The sequence below is a fragment of the Cetorhinus maximus genome, chromosome 7 (assembly GCF_964194155.1).
Source record: "Cetorhinus maximus chromosome 7, sCetMax3.hap1.1, whole genome shotgun sequence".
NCBI lineage: Eukaryota > Metazoa > Chordata > Chondrichthyes > Lamniformes > Cetorhinidae > Cetorhinus > Cetorhinus maximus.
Window position 1 is genome coordinate 145,906,560 of NC_135885.1, and position 18,523 is coordinate 145,925,082.

Sequence of the window (18,523 nt, forward strand, 5' to 3'; positions counted from 1 at the left end):
GTCAGTACTGAGGGAGTGCTGCACTGTCAGAGGGTCAGTACTGAGGGAGCGCTGCACTGTCAGAGGGTCAGTACTGAGTGAGTGCTGCACTGTCAGAGGGTCAGTACTGAGGGAGTGCTGCACTGTCAGAGGGTCAGTACTGAGGGAGTGCTGCACTGTCAGAGGGTCAGTACTGAGGGAGTGCTGCACTGTCAGAGGGTCAGTACTGAGGGAGAGACTGAAGCCCAATCAGGCTCTTGGGTGGGTCTGAAACACTCCACGGCCACTAAGAGAGTCAATGAATTTTCCCTGAGATACTGGTCAATATTTATCTGCTCAGTGTGTTCATCATTGTAATATAGCTCTCCCTCAGTACTGACCCTCTGACAGTGCAGCACTCCCTCAGTACTGACCCTCTGACAGTGCAGCACTCCCTCAGTACTGACCCTCTGACAGTGCTGCACTCCCTCAGTACTGACCCTCTGACAGTGCTGCACTCCCTCAGTACTGACCCTCTGACAGTGCAGCACTCCCTCAGTACTGACCCTCTGACAGTGCAGCACTCCCTCAGTACTGACCCTCCGACAGTGCAGCACTCCCTCAGTACTGACCCTCTGACAGTGCAGCGCACCCTCAGTACTGACCCTCTGACAGTGCAGCACTCTCTCAGTACTGACCCTCTGACAGTGCAGCACTCTCTCAGTACTGACCCTCTGACAGTGCTGCACTCCCTCAGTACTGACCCTCTGACAGTGCAGCACTCCCTCAGTACTGACCCTCTGACAGTGCAGCACTCCCTCAGTACTGACCCTCTGACAGCGCGGCACTCCCTCAGTACTGCCTGCCTGCCAGCCGGGATTATTTCCTGAACTCTCCGGGGTGCGTTTGCGAATTCCCAACCATCTGACTCAGAAGTGAGGGATTTTCCCCACTGGGCATCAGCTGATACTTGAAGCTGGGGGACAGAATTGTTGAGTGTGAGGATCCTGCTGGGTACGAGCAAGTAGCTGGAAGTTGATCATGATTGTTGGTTTGGAGGTAGAACAATGTGAAAGCCAACCTGTCTGTAAACCAACAAGCAGGAAGCTGAGCCCCTGTCCTGAGAATCCGAACAGAGTGTGATCCAGACTCTTAGAGAGGCTGGTGGTGTTTGAAAAGAACATTCAACCAGTTTGGAAAACAGTCCAGCCTAGATTTATTGAAACTTTGGATAAAGGATTGGCTGCAGCTGGATTTACGTTAAGAGGTGATCATCTCAACAGATTCAATGATCCAGCATTATCCCTGCTTACTCTGCAAACAATGGATGTGAAACTGATTCATCTCGAGTGGATCCCTCGAGAGATTTTCAATTCCACAGACTGACGTTTACACTAAAGATGATGAGATGACTCCCAGACTGAGACGTGACTCCCAAAACTGAGACAATTCAGGATAAAACTTGAGTGAACGAATAACAAATTGGCAGAGGTTTAAAAGAAAGGTTGTGTTTTGATCTCGGAATTCTATTGAGGGGAGAGGCTGAGTGGAAAGGCATAGGAAGAAGTGTTGGGGCCACTTCAATGACCTGAAATCTGAAGCTCGATGCACCTGGGTCCAATTGGCGTGATACCAAACAAGGAGGGTGTGTGGAATCTGAGATGGCAGCTCAGGGATGATAGAATGAGCTGGGTAAAATATCAAAGTGGGCAGAGAAATGACAGAGATACTTTGAGCAGTGAGAGCTGAGCACATTGGAAGTGTAAAAGACGGGTGACATACACAGCCCATCAATGGGATAAAATACTAAAGGATGAAGCAGGAATTTTCAAATCTTTGTAGGTGACGGAACAAATTGCAAAGTTCTGTTTTAAAAAGGAGCAAGCCGGATCCTTGCCTTCGTCACAGACGGACAGAGCAACAAAGCACAGGAGTCATGGATAAAAACAAAAAACTACTGCGGATGCTGGAAATCCAAAACAAAAACAGAATTGCCTGGAAAAACTCAGCAGGTCTGGCAGCATGCTGAGTTTTTCCAGGTAATTCTGTTTTTGCAGAGAAGTCATGGGATTGTTTTGGGGGGAAAAAATGAGACACTGCACTTGGGAGATGTCCAGTTGCTTGGGTGAATGAATAAAGATGGGCTGAATGGTCTCCTCTTCTGTAATTATTTTGTGGTTAGTCCCACGGGCTGGGATTTTCCAGTCTTACGCGACCGGGGAATTCCCACGTCAAGTCAACGGACCTTTGGCAGGTCCATCAAACTCTCTGTCCTGCCGGCAATGATTCCCACCAGGGGCGAGGCCGGGAAAATCCCAGAGATGGCGGGGGGGGGGTCAGAAAACCCTGGAGTGGCTGGAAAAGTCCGGAGGCGGGAGGAGCTGGAAAACCCTGGCCATGGTCTTTATGTTACTTTCTATTTTCTGAGCATTCGTTTGTGGATGGAAATTTCATTGCATTTTGCTCATCACTGATTCGTTGCTCTGAATATGTCCTTGAGGGTTTATATTGCAGACACAGCTTGGGCTATGGTTGGAGGAGGTGATGGGTGGAGGCTCTGTATCCCCTCACTTACATTCTGGCAATTGCAGCTGACTAATATTTGACTTCAGTATTGAGTTGCCCACACCCTTTCCCTCCTCCACTCTGGAAGGTATTGGCTCCATCTTAAGGTCCAGTTCCACGGCCACTGGGAATGGGGCCCGAGTCTTTTCACCAAGTCCTGATGAATTATGGGATGCACGACCACATGGCCTGGGCCCTCTCCACATCGGCAGTGACTGACTGGACGGTAAGAATGAGTGAAACCTTTAGCCCACTTCCATTCCTGCTTCCCACTGTGGTTTAACTTTGAACCATGCTGGGTAAAGATCAGCGAGCGACATATTGTGGGGTGGGGGGAGGAGGGGACGTTGGTCAGAGCTGCGATCTCCTTGACCTCTGGAGTCACTCGGGCAATGGTTTGATCTTTCTGTGCCCTCAGTGGTGTTTTTTGAATTAACAGCATGAGAAAAGACCCTCTGAAAGTTCACAAGACAAAAGGGTCTTTGAAGTTAATGGATGTTTGTTACCATCATTAGTAAAGAGTTTTGGATTAAACTATCAAACTCAACGTTATACATCGGTCATCGGAGAGTGCTGTCACAGGAAGAGAATGTTTGCCTATTAAAGGATATTAGCTTTATAGTTTCCTGTAGATAACTGTTCGAAGACTCAGTGAATGATGACATTAACTTAAAGAACATTTTGTTCTGGTCAACTTCAGTCAGGGGCCATGTCAATGTGGGGAAGTGAGAGTTGTTTGGGTGGAATGGTTTAGGATGGGGCCCTGGTTTCTGGGTCACAAAGTTTTTTGCAAATAACACATAATTACAAGAACACAGACAGTGACAAAGCTCAGGACAACCGAGCTTAATCAATCATCGAGATAGAATTACAGGTCCTACAGCACGGAGACAGGCCATTCAGCCCATCTGGCCCATGCCAATGTTTATGCTCCACACGAGCCTCCTCCCGCTCTACTTCATCTCACCCCATCGCCACATTCTTCTATCCCTTTACCCTGCATGTGTTTATCCAGCTTCCCCTTAATTGTATCTATACTGTTCACCTCAACCACTCCCTGTGGTAGTCAGTTCCACGTTATAACCTCTGGTTGAAGTAGTTGGACACTGTGGGTGGTATTTAATGGAGGTGACGGGTTTTTCCCGCAGGATGGAGAGCTGGCGAGAGCCCAGCATAGCTTCATTTAAGGAGAGCCCGCCAAATTAACTGCTGCTGCAGGCAATTAACTAGACAGTGGAGGGCCTTCCCTGGGATCAAGGACCCCACGGGCAGAGATCCTGCCCAATCAGAGGCTGGCAGTTTTATTGAAGCTGGTAAGGCAGTGGCTGATGTCGGTATGGTATCCCCCTGAGGCCCAGGGTCGGTGCTGGATCCCAGGCCACAGGTCATGGGGTGTAGGTCACAGGGGAGGTGGATGGTCAGCTGCAAGGACTTGGCGGGGGTGGGGGCCCTGTTCCCGATGCCAGGACCTTCGGTCAGACACTGAGTGCCTTTGAACACGAGACCCCTAGGAGCAATCCCAACAGGGTCGACGTATCATGCTACCCATATGATTACCCCTGCCCACTGCTGGGTTAATACCAGTGGGGGTGGCATAAGGCCACACATTGGGCAGTAATTGCCCACTTAAGGGCTTCAATTGACAGTGGGGCAGGAAGGCCACCCATGGGCCTTCCTACCCGAGACTTAATTGGGTCCCCATCCACCACCCTCCTGCCTGATTAAATGCCCCCTGCCACTAAACCTGCCATGGGGGAGGCCATTAAACTCCACCATGTGTTTCTAATCGTTGCTGTTAAGATTTCTGAAGCACTTTGGGCGGAATTGCCCGAGAATTGCACTAAGTGCAATAGTGAGTGTGAAGAAAGATGTTTTACCCTCCGGCCACCATGGTGGGTTTTTGTGCTGTATTGTCCCATTCCTGCCTCATTAATTATGCACCCACAGGAAACACACTGTCTCACTGGCGGGCAGCCTCTGAATCACCTGCCAAGCCATTACCCACAGTTTCCTCGCTCTGGGTGCCATATCTAAGTTGCAGCTACCCACCCAGTTCTCAATGTTTGCAGCCCAGGACTGTTCCAGTGAGGACATGGCCCTGAAAGCCAGGAAGAGTTCAGTGACCCATCACTGAAATGGCTTTTGGAGGCCCCCGTGATGTCCTCCACCCGCGCCCTGGCTGCAGGAGGTCCAGAAATCTGACCACTCCGGCTTGGGAGGCGATGGCGGAGGTGGTCAGTGCCAATGCTGCACAGGAGAGGTTGGCCATCCAGTGCAGATAGAGGATGAATGATCTGTGCAGCTAGGGTAAGGCAACCAGCTCATCCCTCTAAACTCACACACTCACAAGCCCATCACACATTCACTGGCATCTCTCTCACTGCCAGCTCAAGGGGCATCACCGTTCACTCTCTCTCCCACACACACCCTCACATCTCCATCTGGCCTCATCTCCTCTGGAGACTGCCTCCTCAGCCCTCACCATCTTCAGGCCACTTGCACAGATCAACATGTGCCCCCCACACACACCCTGGGATACCCCCCTTCCCCAGTACAGCCCTCGCCCTGCAGCCTGAGGACACACCTCCCCCTTCCCCAAACAAGCCCTAGCCCTGCAGCCATTGAAAAGCCGCCCCTGCCTTACAGCTGGTCTGGTAGGTAGAGAGCTGCCCGTGAGCCTCCCTAACAGTGATGTGGTGCTGCCTGTGAAGCCTGGCGCTGATGACTGTGAGTGCTGCCCGAAGCAAGATAGGCAAACAAACCTCGAATCCCTGAGTGAATTGCAGCTCACCAGGTCCACGTTGTTTATGTGCAGTTGTGAAACAGGTCGGTGTGATTCCCGGGTGATCCAGTGTGGAGGCTGCTCCCGGTGAGCAGGGTTTATAATGAGATGCTAAAGTATTGAAATTAGGTTCCTGATGTGTGGCAGCGGGAAATGCGGCCCTGCCATTGACGGGTGGAGTGGACGGTCACAAACTGGGGTTTCACAACAGCGTAAAACTAACTTTTGGCCTTCTCGCTATATTGTCCGCTCACGTCGCCAAACATGCCCACCACCAATGGGAATGGAAAATTCCGGCCTTTCCCTTTAATCTTTGCACTTTCTAAACACATGGCTATAATCCCCTTGATTTAACGCATCATTATTATCATTACTAGTCTTTTATCTGCACCTTATAAAATATGGAAATGCATAGAAATGGTATCCACTGCATTTCCGTTGTTGATTTTCTTCACTGTTTCTTCAAATTCTCGATTATGTTGAACCCAGTTTTGAAACTCTGCTCACAACCTTTCAATCCTGTTTCCAGCCACCTCACAGAGCCCAGAGTCACAAATGACATTCTCTCTGACTCTGAATGGTGGGCATTATCTCTTCCTATCCTCCATGACCACTCTGAATGTTGGACATGGTTAACATCAGACTCAAAGCCTCTTGCCCATTGGTCCAGCTAATTCCCACAGAGTCACAGTCTCGCTTACCTTGACAAAGCCAGGGCATGTCCACCAATATCATCCCAGCATTCACCACCACACCCAGAGCTCCCAAAACCTTCACCTTCATCCCTCCATCATCCTCCAGGACACTGTTACCCTTTGGTGACATCATCCACAGACATTGAGCAAGGACATCGAGTGTGTGAGGGGCTGGGGTGCGGAGTGTGCGAGGGGCTGGGGTGCGGAGTGTGCGAGGGGCTGGGGTGTGGAGTGTGCGAGGGGCTGGGGTGCGGAGTGTGCGAGGGGCTGGGGTGCGGAGAGTGTGAGGGGCTGGGGTGCGGAGTGTGTGAGGGGCTGGGGTGCGGAGTGTGTGAGGGGCTGGGGTGCGGAGTGTGTGAGGGGCTGGGGTGCGGAGTGTGTGAGGGGCTGGGGTGCGGAGTGTGTGAGGGGCTGTAATATTAAGTATTATATCTCTGCCTGTTTCTTAATTCACAAGATGTTTCATTGTAAGCGAGATTCCCACCATCAAACAGAAGAGTGTGAGAGGGTTTACGAAATGTTTGTGTTGTGACTTGGAACTTTTGGGTCAGGGTTCCAAAGTTGTTTGATTCTCATTTCCATGGTTTTGATTTTTTGGGCAGGTTTAATGAAGCATTTCATTCAGGAGTGAGCTGCAACTGATGTTACAGCACATTGACCATCCTGATTGGGAGCAGAGGGAATATCGAGAGGAAAATTAATCAGTGAAAATGTCCCCGAGAATAAACATGTGGTAAGCTTTTCCGATCCTTCCCGATTAGTGACCTGACAACAAAACAACAAAGGAAATAACAGGAAAACTGGCCAAAAAGCCATGTGGCGATGAGAGTTGTATTTTTTAAAGATCGTAAAGAAAATGTAAAGTTCTCTGGACAGGTTAAAGTGAATTGAGAAAAACAAGGCAGATGGAGTATATTGTGGAGAAATGTGAAGTTAATCCATAGAAAATAAGCCAAGATGTAAAACTGTGGGCTGCAGAGAACACATTGTGCTGCTCAACTTCTCAAATTATTAACCAATAATTCAGTTCAATATCATCGAAACTAAAACAGCAGATCACATAAAAACTCAGTAATAAACAGCTCCCCAGAAAAGATGTGACAATGGAGATTATCGTCACCTTACAATATAGTTATAACCCACACTCCATCCAACTCCCCACCCTCTCTCACACTGTACCCCATCCAACTCCCCACCCTCACACACACACACTGTACCCCATCCAACTCCCCACCCTCTCACACACTGTACCCCATCCAGCTCCCCACCCTCACACACACTGTACCCCATCCAACTACCCACCCTCTCTCACACACACACTGTACCCCATCCAACTCCCACCCTCTCACACACACTGTACCCCATCCAACTCCCCACCCTCTCACACACACACTGTACCCCATCCAACTCCCACCCTCTCACACACACTGTACCCCATCCAACTCCCCACCCTCTCACACACACACTGTACCCCATCCAACTCCCCACCCTCTCACACACACACTGTACCCCATCCAACTCCCCACCATCTCACACACACACTGTACCCCATCCAACTCCCCACCCTCTCACACACACACTGTACCCCATCCAACTCCTCACCCTCTCACACACACTGTACCCCATCCAACTCCCCACCCTCTCACACACACACTGTACCCCATCCAACTCCCCACCCTCTCACACACACGCTGTACCCGATCCAACTCCCACCCTCTCACCCACACACTGTAACTCCATCCAACTCCCCACCCTCTCACACACACACTGTACCCCATCCAACTCCCCACCCTCTCACACACAAACTGTACCCCATCCAACTCCCACCCTCTCACACACACTGTACCCCATCCAACTCCCCACCCTCTCACACACACACTGTACCCCATCCAACTCCCCACCCTCTCACACACACACTGTACCCCATCCAACTCCCCACCCTCTCACACACACACACTGTACCCCATCCAACTCCCCACCCTCTCACACACACTGTACCCCATTCAGCTCCCCACCCTCACACACACACTGTACCCCATCCAACTCCTCACCCTCTCACACACACACTGTACCCCATCCAACTCCCACCCTCTCACCCACACACTGTACCCCATCCAACTCCCAACCCTCTCACACGTACACTGTACCCCATCCAACTCCCCACCCTCTCACACGCACACTGTACCCCATTCAGCTCCCCACCCTCTCTCAAACACACTTGACCCCATTCAATCCTCCACCCTCTCTCACACACACTGTACCCCATCCAATTGACAAGTCTCTCTCTTACACACTGTACCCCAACCAACTCCCCACCCTCTCACACACACACTGTACCCCATCCATTTCCCCAGTCTCTCTCTTATACACTGTACCCCATCCAACTCCCCAGTCTCTCTCTTACACACTGCACCCCATTCAACTCCCCACCCTCTCACACACACACTGTACCCCATCCAACGCCCGACCCTGTCTCACACACACTGTACCCCATCCAACTCCCCACCCTCTCACACACACACTGTACCCCATCCAACTCCCCACCCTCTCACACACACACTGTACCCCATCCAACTCCCCACCCTCTCACACACACACTGTACCCCATCCAACTCCCCACCCTCTCACACGCACACTGTACCCCATCCAACTGCCCACACACACACACACACACTGTACCCCATCCAACTCCCCACCCTCTCACACACACACTGTACCCCATCCAACTCCCCACCCTCTCACACACACTGTACCCCATCCAACTCCCCACCCTCTCACACACACACTTTACCCCATCCAATTCCCCAACCTCTCACACACACTGTACCTCATCCAACTCCCCACCCTCACACACACACACTGTACCCCATCCAACTCCCCACCCTCTCACACACACACTGTACCCCATCCAACTCCCACCCTCTCACACACACTGTACCCCATCCAACTCCCCACCCTCTCACACACACACTGTACCCCATCCAACTCCCCACCCTCTCACACACACACTGTACCCCATCCAACTCCCCACCCTCTTACACACACACTGTACCCCATCCAACTCCCCACTCTCTCACACACACACACTGTACCCCATCCAACTCCCCACCCTCTCACACACACTGTACCCCATTCAGCTCCCCACCCTCACACACACACTGTACCCCATCCAACTCCCCACCCTCTCACACACACCGTACCCCATCCAACTCCCACCCTCTCACCCACACACTGTACCCCATCCAACTCCCAACCCTCTCACACGTACACTGTACCCCATCCAACTCCCCACCCTCTCACACACACACTGTACCCCATCCAACACCCGACCCTGTCTCACACACACTGTACCCCATCCAACTCCCCACCCTCTCACACACACACTGTACCCCATTCAGCTCCCCACCCTCTCTCACACACACTGTACCCCATCCAGCTCCCCACCCTCTCACACACACACTGTACCCCATCCAACTCCCCACCCTCACACACACACACTGTACCGCATCCAACTCCCCACCCTCACACACACACTGTACCCCATCCAACTCTCCACCCACACACACACACACTGTACCCCATTAACTCCCCACCCTCTCACACACACTGTACCCCATCCAACTCCCCACCCTCTCACACACACTGTACCCCATCCAACTCCCCACCCTCTCACACACACTGTACCCCATCCAACTCCCCACCCGCACACACACACTGTACCCCATCCAGCTCCCCACCCTCTCACACACACTGTACCCCATCCAACTCCCCACCCTCACACACACACTGTACCCCATCCAGCTCCCCACCCTCTAACACACTGTACCCCATCCAACTCCCCACTCTCTCTCACACACTGTACCCCATTCAACTCCCCACCCTCTCACACACACACTGTACCCCATCGAACTCCCCACACTCACACACACACACACTGTACCCCATCCAACTCCCCACCCTCTCACACACACACTGTACCCCATCCAACTCCCCACCCTCTCACACACACGCTGTACCCGATCCAACTCCCACCCTCTCACCCACACACTGTACTTCATCCAACTCACCACCCTCTCACACACACACTGTACCCCATCCAACTCCCCACCCTCTCACACACACACTGTACCCCATCCAACTCCCCACCCTCTCACACACACACTGTACCCCATCCAACTCCCCACCTTCTCACACACACACTGTACCCCATCCAACTCCCCACCCTCTCACACACACACTGTACCCCATCCAACTCCCCACCCTCTCACACACACACACTGTACCCCATCCAACTCCCCACCCTCTCACACGCACACTGTACCCCATTCAGCTCCCCACCCTCTCTCAAACACACTTGACCCCATTCAATCCTCCACCCTCTCTTACACACTGTACCCCATTCAACTCCCCACCCTCTCTCACACACACTGTACCCCATCCAATTGACAAGTCTCTCTCTTACACACTGTACCCCAACCAACTCCCCACCCTCTCACACACACACTGTACCCCATCCATTTCCCCAGTCTCTCTCTTATACACTGTACCCCATCCAACTCCCCACCCTCTCTCACACACACTGTACCCCATCCAATTCCCCCGTCTCTCTCTTACACACTGCACCCCATCCAACTCCCCACCCTCTCACACACACACTGTACCCCATCCAACACCCGACCCTGTCTCACACACACTGTACCCCATCCAACTCCCCACCCTCTCACACACACACACTACCCCATCCAACTCCTCACCCTGTCTCACACACACTGTACCCCATTCAACTCCCCACCCTCTCTCTCACACACACTGTACCCCATTCAACTCCCCACCCTCTCACACACACACTGTACCCCATCCAACACCCGACCCTCTCTCACACACACTGTACCACATTCAACTCCCCACCCTCACACACACACGGTACCCCATCCAACACCCCACCCTCTCACACACACTGTACCCCATTCAACTCCCCATGAACTCTCTCACACACTGTTCATCATCCAACTCCCCAGCCTCTCTCTCACACACTGTACCCCATTCAGCTCCCCACCCTCTCTCTCACACACTGTACCCCATCCAACTCACACACTCTCACTCACACACTGTACCCCATCCAACTCCCCACCCTCTCACACGCACTGTACCCCATCCAACTCCCCAACCTCTCTGTCACACACTGTACCCCATCCAACTCTCCACCCTCTCACACACACTGTACCCCATCCAACTCCCCACCCTCTCACACACACACAGTACCCCATCCAACTCTCCATCCTCTCACACACACTGTACCCCATCCAACTCCCCACCCTCTCACACACACTGTACCCCATCCAACTCTCCACCCTCTCACACACACTGTACCCCATCCAACTCCCCACCCTCTCACACACACACTGTACCCCATCCAACTCTCCACCCTCTCACACACACTGTACCCCATCCAACTCCCCACCCTCACACACATACACTGTACCCCATCCAACTCCCCACCCTCACACACACACTGTACCCCATCCAACTCTCCACCCTCTCACACACACTGTACCCCATCCAACACCCCACCCTCTCACACACACTGTACTCCATCCAACTCTCCACCCTCTCACACACACTGTACCCCATCCAACTCCCCACCCTCTCACACACACACTGTACCCCATCCAACACTCCACCCTCTCACACACACTGTACCCCATCCAACTCCCCACCCTCTCACACACACACTGTACCCCATCCAACACCCCACCCTCTCACACACACACTGTACCCCATCCAACTCCCCACCCTCTCACACACACACACTGTACCCCATTAACTCCCCACCCTCTCACACACACTGTACCCCATCCAACTCCCCACCCTCTCACACACACTGTACCCCATCCAACTCCCCACCCTCACACACACTGTACCCCATCCAACTCCCCACCCTCTCACACACACACTGTACCCCATCCAACACCCCACCCTCTCACACACACACTGTACCCCATCCAACTCCCCACCCTCTCACACACACACAATGTACCCCATCCAACTCCCCACCCTCTCACACACAAACTGTACCCCATCCAACTCCCCACTCTCTCTCTCTCACACACTGTACCCCATTCAACTCCCCACCCTCTTACACACACTGTACCCCATCCAACTCCCCACCCTCACACACACACTGTACCCCATCCAACTCCCCACCCTCACACACACTGTACCCCATCCAACTCCCACCCTCTCTCACACACTGTACCCATTCAACTCCCCACCCTCTCACACACACACTGTACCCCATCCAACTCCCCACCCTCACACACACACTGTACCCCATCCAACTCCCCACCCTCTCACACACACACACTGTACCCCATCCAACTCCCCACCCTCTCACACACACACACTGTACCCCATCCAACTCCCCACCCTCTCACACACACACAATGTACCCCATCCAACTCCCCACCCTCTCACACACGAACTGTACCCCATTCAACTCCCCACCCTCTCTCTCTCACACACTGTACCCCATCCTACTCCCCACCCTCTCTCTCTCACACACTGTACCCCATCCAACTCCCCACCCTCTCACACACACACTGTACCCCATCCAACTCCTCACCCTGTCTCACACACACTGTACCCCATTAACTCCCCACCCTTTCACACACACACTGTACCCCATTCAACTCCCCACCCTCTCTCTCACACACACTGTACCCCATTGAACTCCCCACCCTCTTACACGCACTGTACCCCAACCAACTCCCCACCCTCTCACACACACACTGTACCCCATTCAGCTCCCCACCCTCACACACACTGTACCCCATCCAACTCCCCACCCTCTCACACACACACTGTACCCCATCCAACTCCTCACCCTGTCTCACACACACTGTACCCCATCCAACTCCCCACCCTCTCACACACAAACTGTACCCCATCCAACTCCCCGCCCTCACACACACACACTGTACCCCATCCAACTCCCCACCCTCTCACACACACACTGTACCCCATCCAACTCCCCACCCTCTCACACACACACTGTACCCCATCCAACTCCTCACCCTGTCTCACACACACTGTACCCCATCCAACTCCCCACCCTCTCACACACAAACTGTACCCCATCCAACTCCCCGCCCTCACACACACACACTGTACCCCATCCAACTCCCCACCCTCTCACACACACACTGTACCCCATCCAACTCCCCACCCTCTCACACACACACTGTACCCCATCCAACTCCCCACCCTCTCACACACACTGTACCCCATCCAACTCCCCAACCTCACAAACACACTGTAGCCCATCCAACTCCCCACCCTCTCACACACTCACTGTACCCCATCCAACTCCCCACCCTCTCACACACACACTGTACCCCATCCAACTCCCCACCCTCTCACACACACACTGTACCCCATCCAACTCCCCAGTCTCTCTCTCACACACTGTACCCCATCCAACTCCACACCCTCACACACACACTGTACCCCATCCAACTCCCCACCCTTTCACACACTGTACCCCATCCAACTCCCCACCCTCTCAAACACCTTGTACCCCATTCAACTCCCCACCCTCTCAAACATCCTGTACCCCATTCAACTCCCCACCCTCTCACACACACACTGTACCCCACCCAACTCCGCACCCTCTCTCTCACACACTGTACCCCATCCACTTCCCCACCCTCTCTCTCACACACTGTACCCCATCCACTTCCCCACCCTCTCACACACTGTACCCCATCCAACTCACCACCCTCTCTCTCACACACTGTACCCCATCCAACTCCCCACCCTCTCACACGCACTGTACCCCATCCAACTCCCTACCTTCTCACACAACACTGTACCCCATCCAACACTCCACCCTCTCTCTCACACTCACTGTACCCCATCCAACACCCCACCCTCTCTCTCACACACACTGTCCCCCATCCAACTCCCTACCTTCTCACACACACACTGTACCCCATCCAACACTCCACCCTCTCTCTCACACTCACTGTACCCCATCCAACACCCCACCCTCTCTCCCACACACACTGTCCCCCATCCAACTCCCTACCTTCTCACACACACACTGTACCCCATCCAACACTCCACCCTCTCTCTCACACACACTGTACCCCATCCAACACCCCACCCTCTCTCACACACACACTGTACCCAATTCAACTCCCCACCCTCCCACATGCACTGTACCCCATCCAACTCCCCACCCTCCCACATGCACTGTACCCCATCCAATGCTCCACCCCTCCCCCACACTCCCTGCCCCTCCCCTGGCGCTTTCCTCTTGCTGTTAATATTTCCCTTTCCACCTCTACCCCGTGGCTGCTCAGTTCTCCTTGTCTCAGAGTCCAGCGGTTAATGGTGACCTCGGTTCAGTGCCGGAGAGGTTCCCGATTCTGCGTTTTGGATTAATGTTTAATGTGCCCAGCCCACTGGGTTCTACCCTGACTGAGATAAATACTCGATGTTAATACACAGTTATGGGAGAGAGACTTGCACATTTACTAATGATAGTGGGCATTGGGTGATTTATTTTTAACGATGTGTGAGTTCTCGTTAATGGTGGTTTAAACATATCTCTTTATTTTGCAGGTTTCTATCTTTACAATTACTCATCCCGTTGCTATTGGCTGGCACAGTTCTAGCTGTAAGTAATAAATTTACATTTTCCTCCAAACTTTAATTTACCTTCTTTTTCCACCAGGCCAAATTTCCTCGAAAATTACCCCCTGCCCTGTCCTTGGACTCACATCTTTCTCTAGTTTCCCTCCTGTCTCCCCTCATGCCCACTCTGAACTCATCCCGTCCATGTGACTCTCGATCCTATCCCCACTGAACTACTGACCACCCAACTCCCCATGTTAGTCATTATTGTTCCTGGATCTCTGTCTTTCGCTCTCTCTCGCTCTCTCTCTCTCTCTCGCTCTCTCTCGCTCTCTCTCTTCGCTTTTCTCCTTTAATTCTGCCGTCATCTCTCCTCTCATCAAAAACCCACCTCCTTGCAAACTACCTCCCCATCTCCAACCTCCCTTTCCTCTCCAAACTCCTGGACCATGTTATCTTCTCCGAAAAAGTGTTAATCTTTCCTGGAATTCCATGTTTGAATCCCTCCAATCAGGTTGCTGCTCCTGCCACAGAACTGAAACGGCTCTTATTAAAATAATTAATGACATCCTGTGTGACTGTCACTGAGATAAACTTTCCTTCTGGACGTGTCTCAGCTTTTGACACGGTTTGAACACACCATCCCCCTCCACCACCTCTCCTGGTCCCATTGGGTGGGACTGCACTCTCCAGGTTCCATTCTCATTGATCTAATCATAGTCAGTGAATCACCTACAATGGCTTCTCTCCCTGCTCTCACACCATTACCTCTGGTGTCCCCCAAGGATTGACCCATGACCTGCTCGAATTTCTCATTGACCTGCTGCCCTTCAATGACATCATCTTGTAGCATGACATTAGTTTTCACGTGTCCAATGATAACAGCCAGCTCTACCTCTCCACCAGCTCTCTCCACCCCACCACTGTCTCTAATTTATCAGGCTTCTTATCCGACTTCCAGACCTGGATAAGCAGAAATTTTCTCGGACTGGGAAGACTGAAGCCCTGGTTTTTAGTCACCATTCCAAACTCCATTTCCAAGCCACAGACTCCATACCTCTCCCAGTCTGAGATTAAATCAGTCTGTTCGCAATCTTGGTGTCACATATAATCCTGAGATGAGATTCCGACCAGTATTTGCCTCATCACTGAGACCTCCTAATTCCATCCACCTCAGTACTGACCCTCTGACAGTGCAGCACTCCCTCAGTACTGACCCTCTGACAGTGCAGCACTCCCTCAGTACTGACCCTCTGACAGTGCAACACTCCCTCAGTACTGACCCTCTGACAATGCAGCACTCCCTCAGTACTGACCCTCTGACGGTGCAGCACTCCCTCAGTACTGACCCTCCGACAGTGCAGCGCTCCCTCAGTGCTGACCCTCCGACAATGCAGCACTCCCTCAGTAGTGACCCTCTGACAATGCAGCACTCCCTCAGTACTGACCCTCTGACAGTGCAATGCTCCCTCGGTACTGACCCTCTGATAGTGCAGCACTCCCTCAGTACTGACCCTCCGACAGTGCAGCACTCCCTCAGTACTGACCCTCTGACAGTGCAGCACTCCCTCAGTACTGACCCTCTGACAATGCAGCGCTCCCTCAGTACTGATCCTCTGACAGTGCAGCACTCCCTCAGTACTGACCCTCTGACAGTGCAGCACTCCCTCAGTACTGACCCTCTGACAGTGCAGCACTCCCTCAGTACTGACCCTCCGACAGTGCAGCACTCCCTCAGTACTGACCCTCTGACAGTGCAGCACTCCCTCAGTACTGACCCTCTGACAGTGCAACACTCCCTCAGTACTGACTCTCTGACAGTGCAGCACTCCCTCAGTACTGACCCTCTGACAGTGCAGCACTCCCTCAGTACTGACCCTCTGACAGTGCAGCACTCCCTCAGTACTGACCCTCTGACAGTGCAGCACTCCCTCAGTACTGACCCTCTGACAGTGCAGCACTCCCTCAGTACTGACCCTCTGACAGTGCAGCACTCCCTCAGTACTGACCCTCTGACAGTGCAGCACTCCCTCAGTACTGACCCTCTGACAGTGCAGCACTCCCTCAGTACTGACCCTCTGACAGTGCAGCACTCCCTCAGTACTGACCCTCTGACAGTGCAGCACTCCCTCAGTACTGACCCTCTGACAGTGCAGCACTCCCTCAGTACTGACCCTCTGACAGTGCAGCACTCCCTCAGTACTGACCCTCTGACAGTGCAGCACTCCCTCAGTACTGACCCTCTGACAGTGCAGCACTCCCTCAGTACTGACCCTCTGACAGTGCAGCACTCCCTCAGTACTGACCCTCTGACAGTGCAGCACTCCCTCAGTACTGACCCTCTGACAGTGCAGCACTCCCTCAGTACTGACCCTCCGACAGTGCAGCACTCCCTCAGTACTGACCCTCTGACAGTGCAGCACTCCCTCAGTACTGACCCTCTGACAGTGCAGCGCTCCCTCAGTACTGACCCTCTGACAGTGCAGCACTCCCTCAGTACTGACCCTCTGACAGTGCAGCACTCTCTCAGTACTGACCCTCTGACAGTGCAGCGCTCCCTCAGTACTGACCCACTGACACTTTGTCACTCTTTGCACATTTTGCTACACACCAGGTATCTGTAGTCAGTGAATTTACCCCTTTCTTTGCTCTGAAGTTGCTGCACAGAATTCAGTTTAAACAGGGCCACAAAGTGATGCCATGTCCGGGTACAGATTCACTCCTCATTAAAACTGGCAATGCAGCTAACCGGGCTCCTACAGCCCATGATTGTACTGGGGAAATAAGGTCAGTTAACAACTTCTATTCAACATGCTCAGTTCATACATATTCATATCAATTATCCAACAACATGCATTTATGTCGCACCTATAACATAGAGGCTTCACAGGTAAGTTTTTGACACCAAGTCACAAAAGAAGATGTTCAGATAGGTGACCAAAGTCTGCTCAAAGCTGTCATTTTTAAGGAGCATCTTAAAGGTGGCGAGGGAGGCGGAGAGGGAGGGGGAGAGGGAGGTGGAGAGTTGTAGCGAGGGAGGCAGAGAGGGAGGTGGAGAGTTGTAGCGAGGGAGGGGGAGAGTTGTAGCGAGGGAGGTGGAGAGGGAGGCGGAGAGGGAGGTGGAGAGTTGTAGTGAGGGAGGCGGAGAGGGAGGCAGAGAGTTGTGGTGAGGTAATTCAATGGTTTCGGTCCCTGGCAGCTGATGGTTGGGTCACCAGTGGTGGAGCAACAGCAAGAGGCTAGAATTGGAGGAGCACAGAATGTAAACACAGAATATAGTGAAATTATTCTTTTAAATAATTCATTCATTTGTAACATGGTCACCCAGTGAGTAGCTGTAAACGTTGCCGAGGTGAATGGAAAGCTTTGTTCTGTTCCACTCCACTCAGCCCATCCCAACTGGCCTAATCTTCTCATGTTTTAAAATAGAAGCTGTCGAGGTGCCTTTGTCTATCGATTCTCCAGTGGGTGTGGAACCTCAGCCCGAACTCCAGAAACCTCTCTGTAGGTCCTCAGTTTCCTTCTCCAGGAATAGAAAGGCACAAGGGAACTCCTATCGAGAACCCAGTGTCATTTTGTATGTTTGTGTAAGGATAAGACAGGTAAATCCAGGCTTGTCAACTTTAACCCTGTCGGGAAAAACTTTTAGAGACAATAATTAGGGACCAAGTTAATAGTCACTTGACCAAATGTGGATTTGCTAAGGGAACATCATGTTTAACTAACTTGCTTGAGTTCTTTGAGGAAGCAGAGGGTGTAAATGAGGGTAATGTTGTTGATGTGGTGTACATGGACTTCCAAAAGGCATTTGATAAAGTGCCACACAACAGACTTAGCAGCAAACCCAAAGGCCCTGGAGTGAAAGGTACAGCGGTAGCATGGACAT

The 18,523-nt window shown here is 52.4% G+C and overlaps 1 protein-coding gene across 1 annotated transcript in view; it reads left to right on the plus strand.

Moving 5' to 3' along the window:
- The first annotated feature begins 6,607 nt into the window (after positions 1-6,607).
- The window catches only part of LOC144683063 (uncharacterized), a 184,582-nt gene continuing 172,666 nt past the window's right edge, over positions 6,608-18,523 (plus strand). Inside the window, exons 1-2 of the mRNA XM_078546077.1 lie at positions 6,608-6,733; positions 14,626-14,680. Of these exons, the coding sequence (XP_078402203.1) occupies positions 6,711-6,733; positions 14,626-14,680 (78 nt within the window). The 5' untranslated portion in view covers positions 6,608-6,710. The remainder of the gene's footprint in view (positions 6,734-14,625; positions 14,681-18,523) is intronic.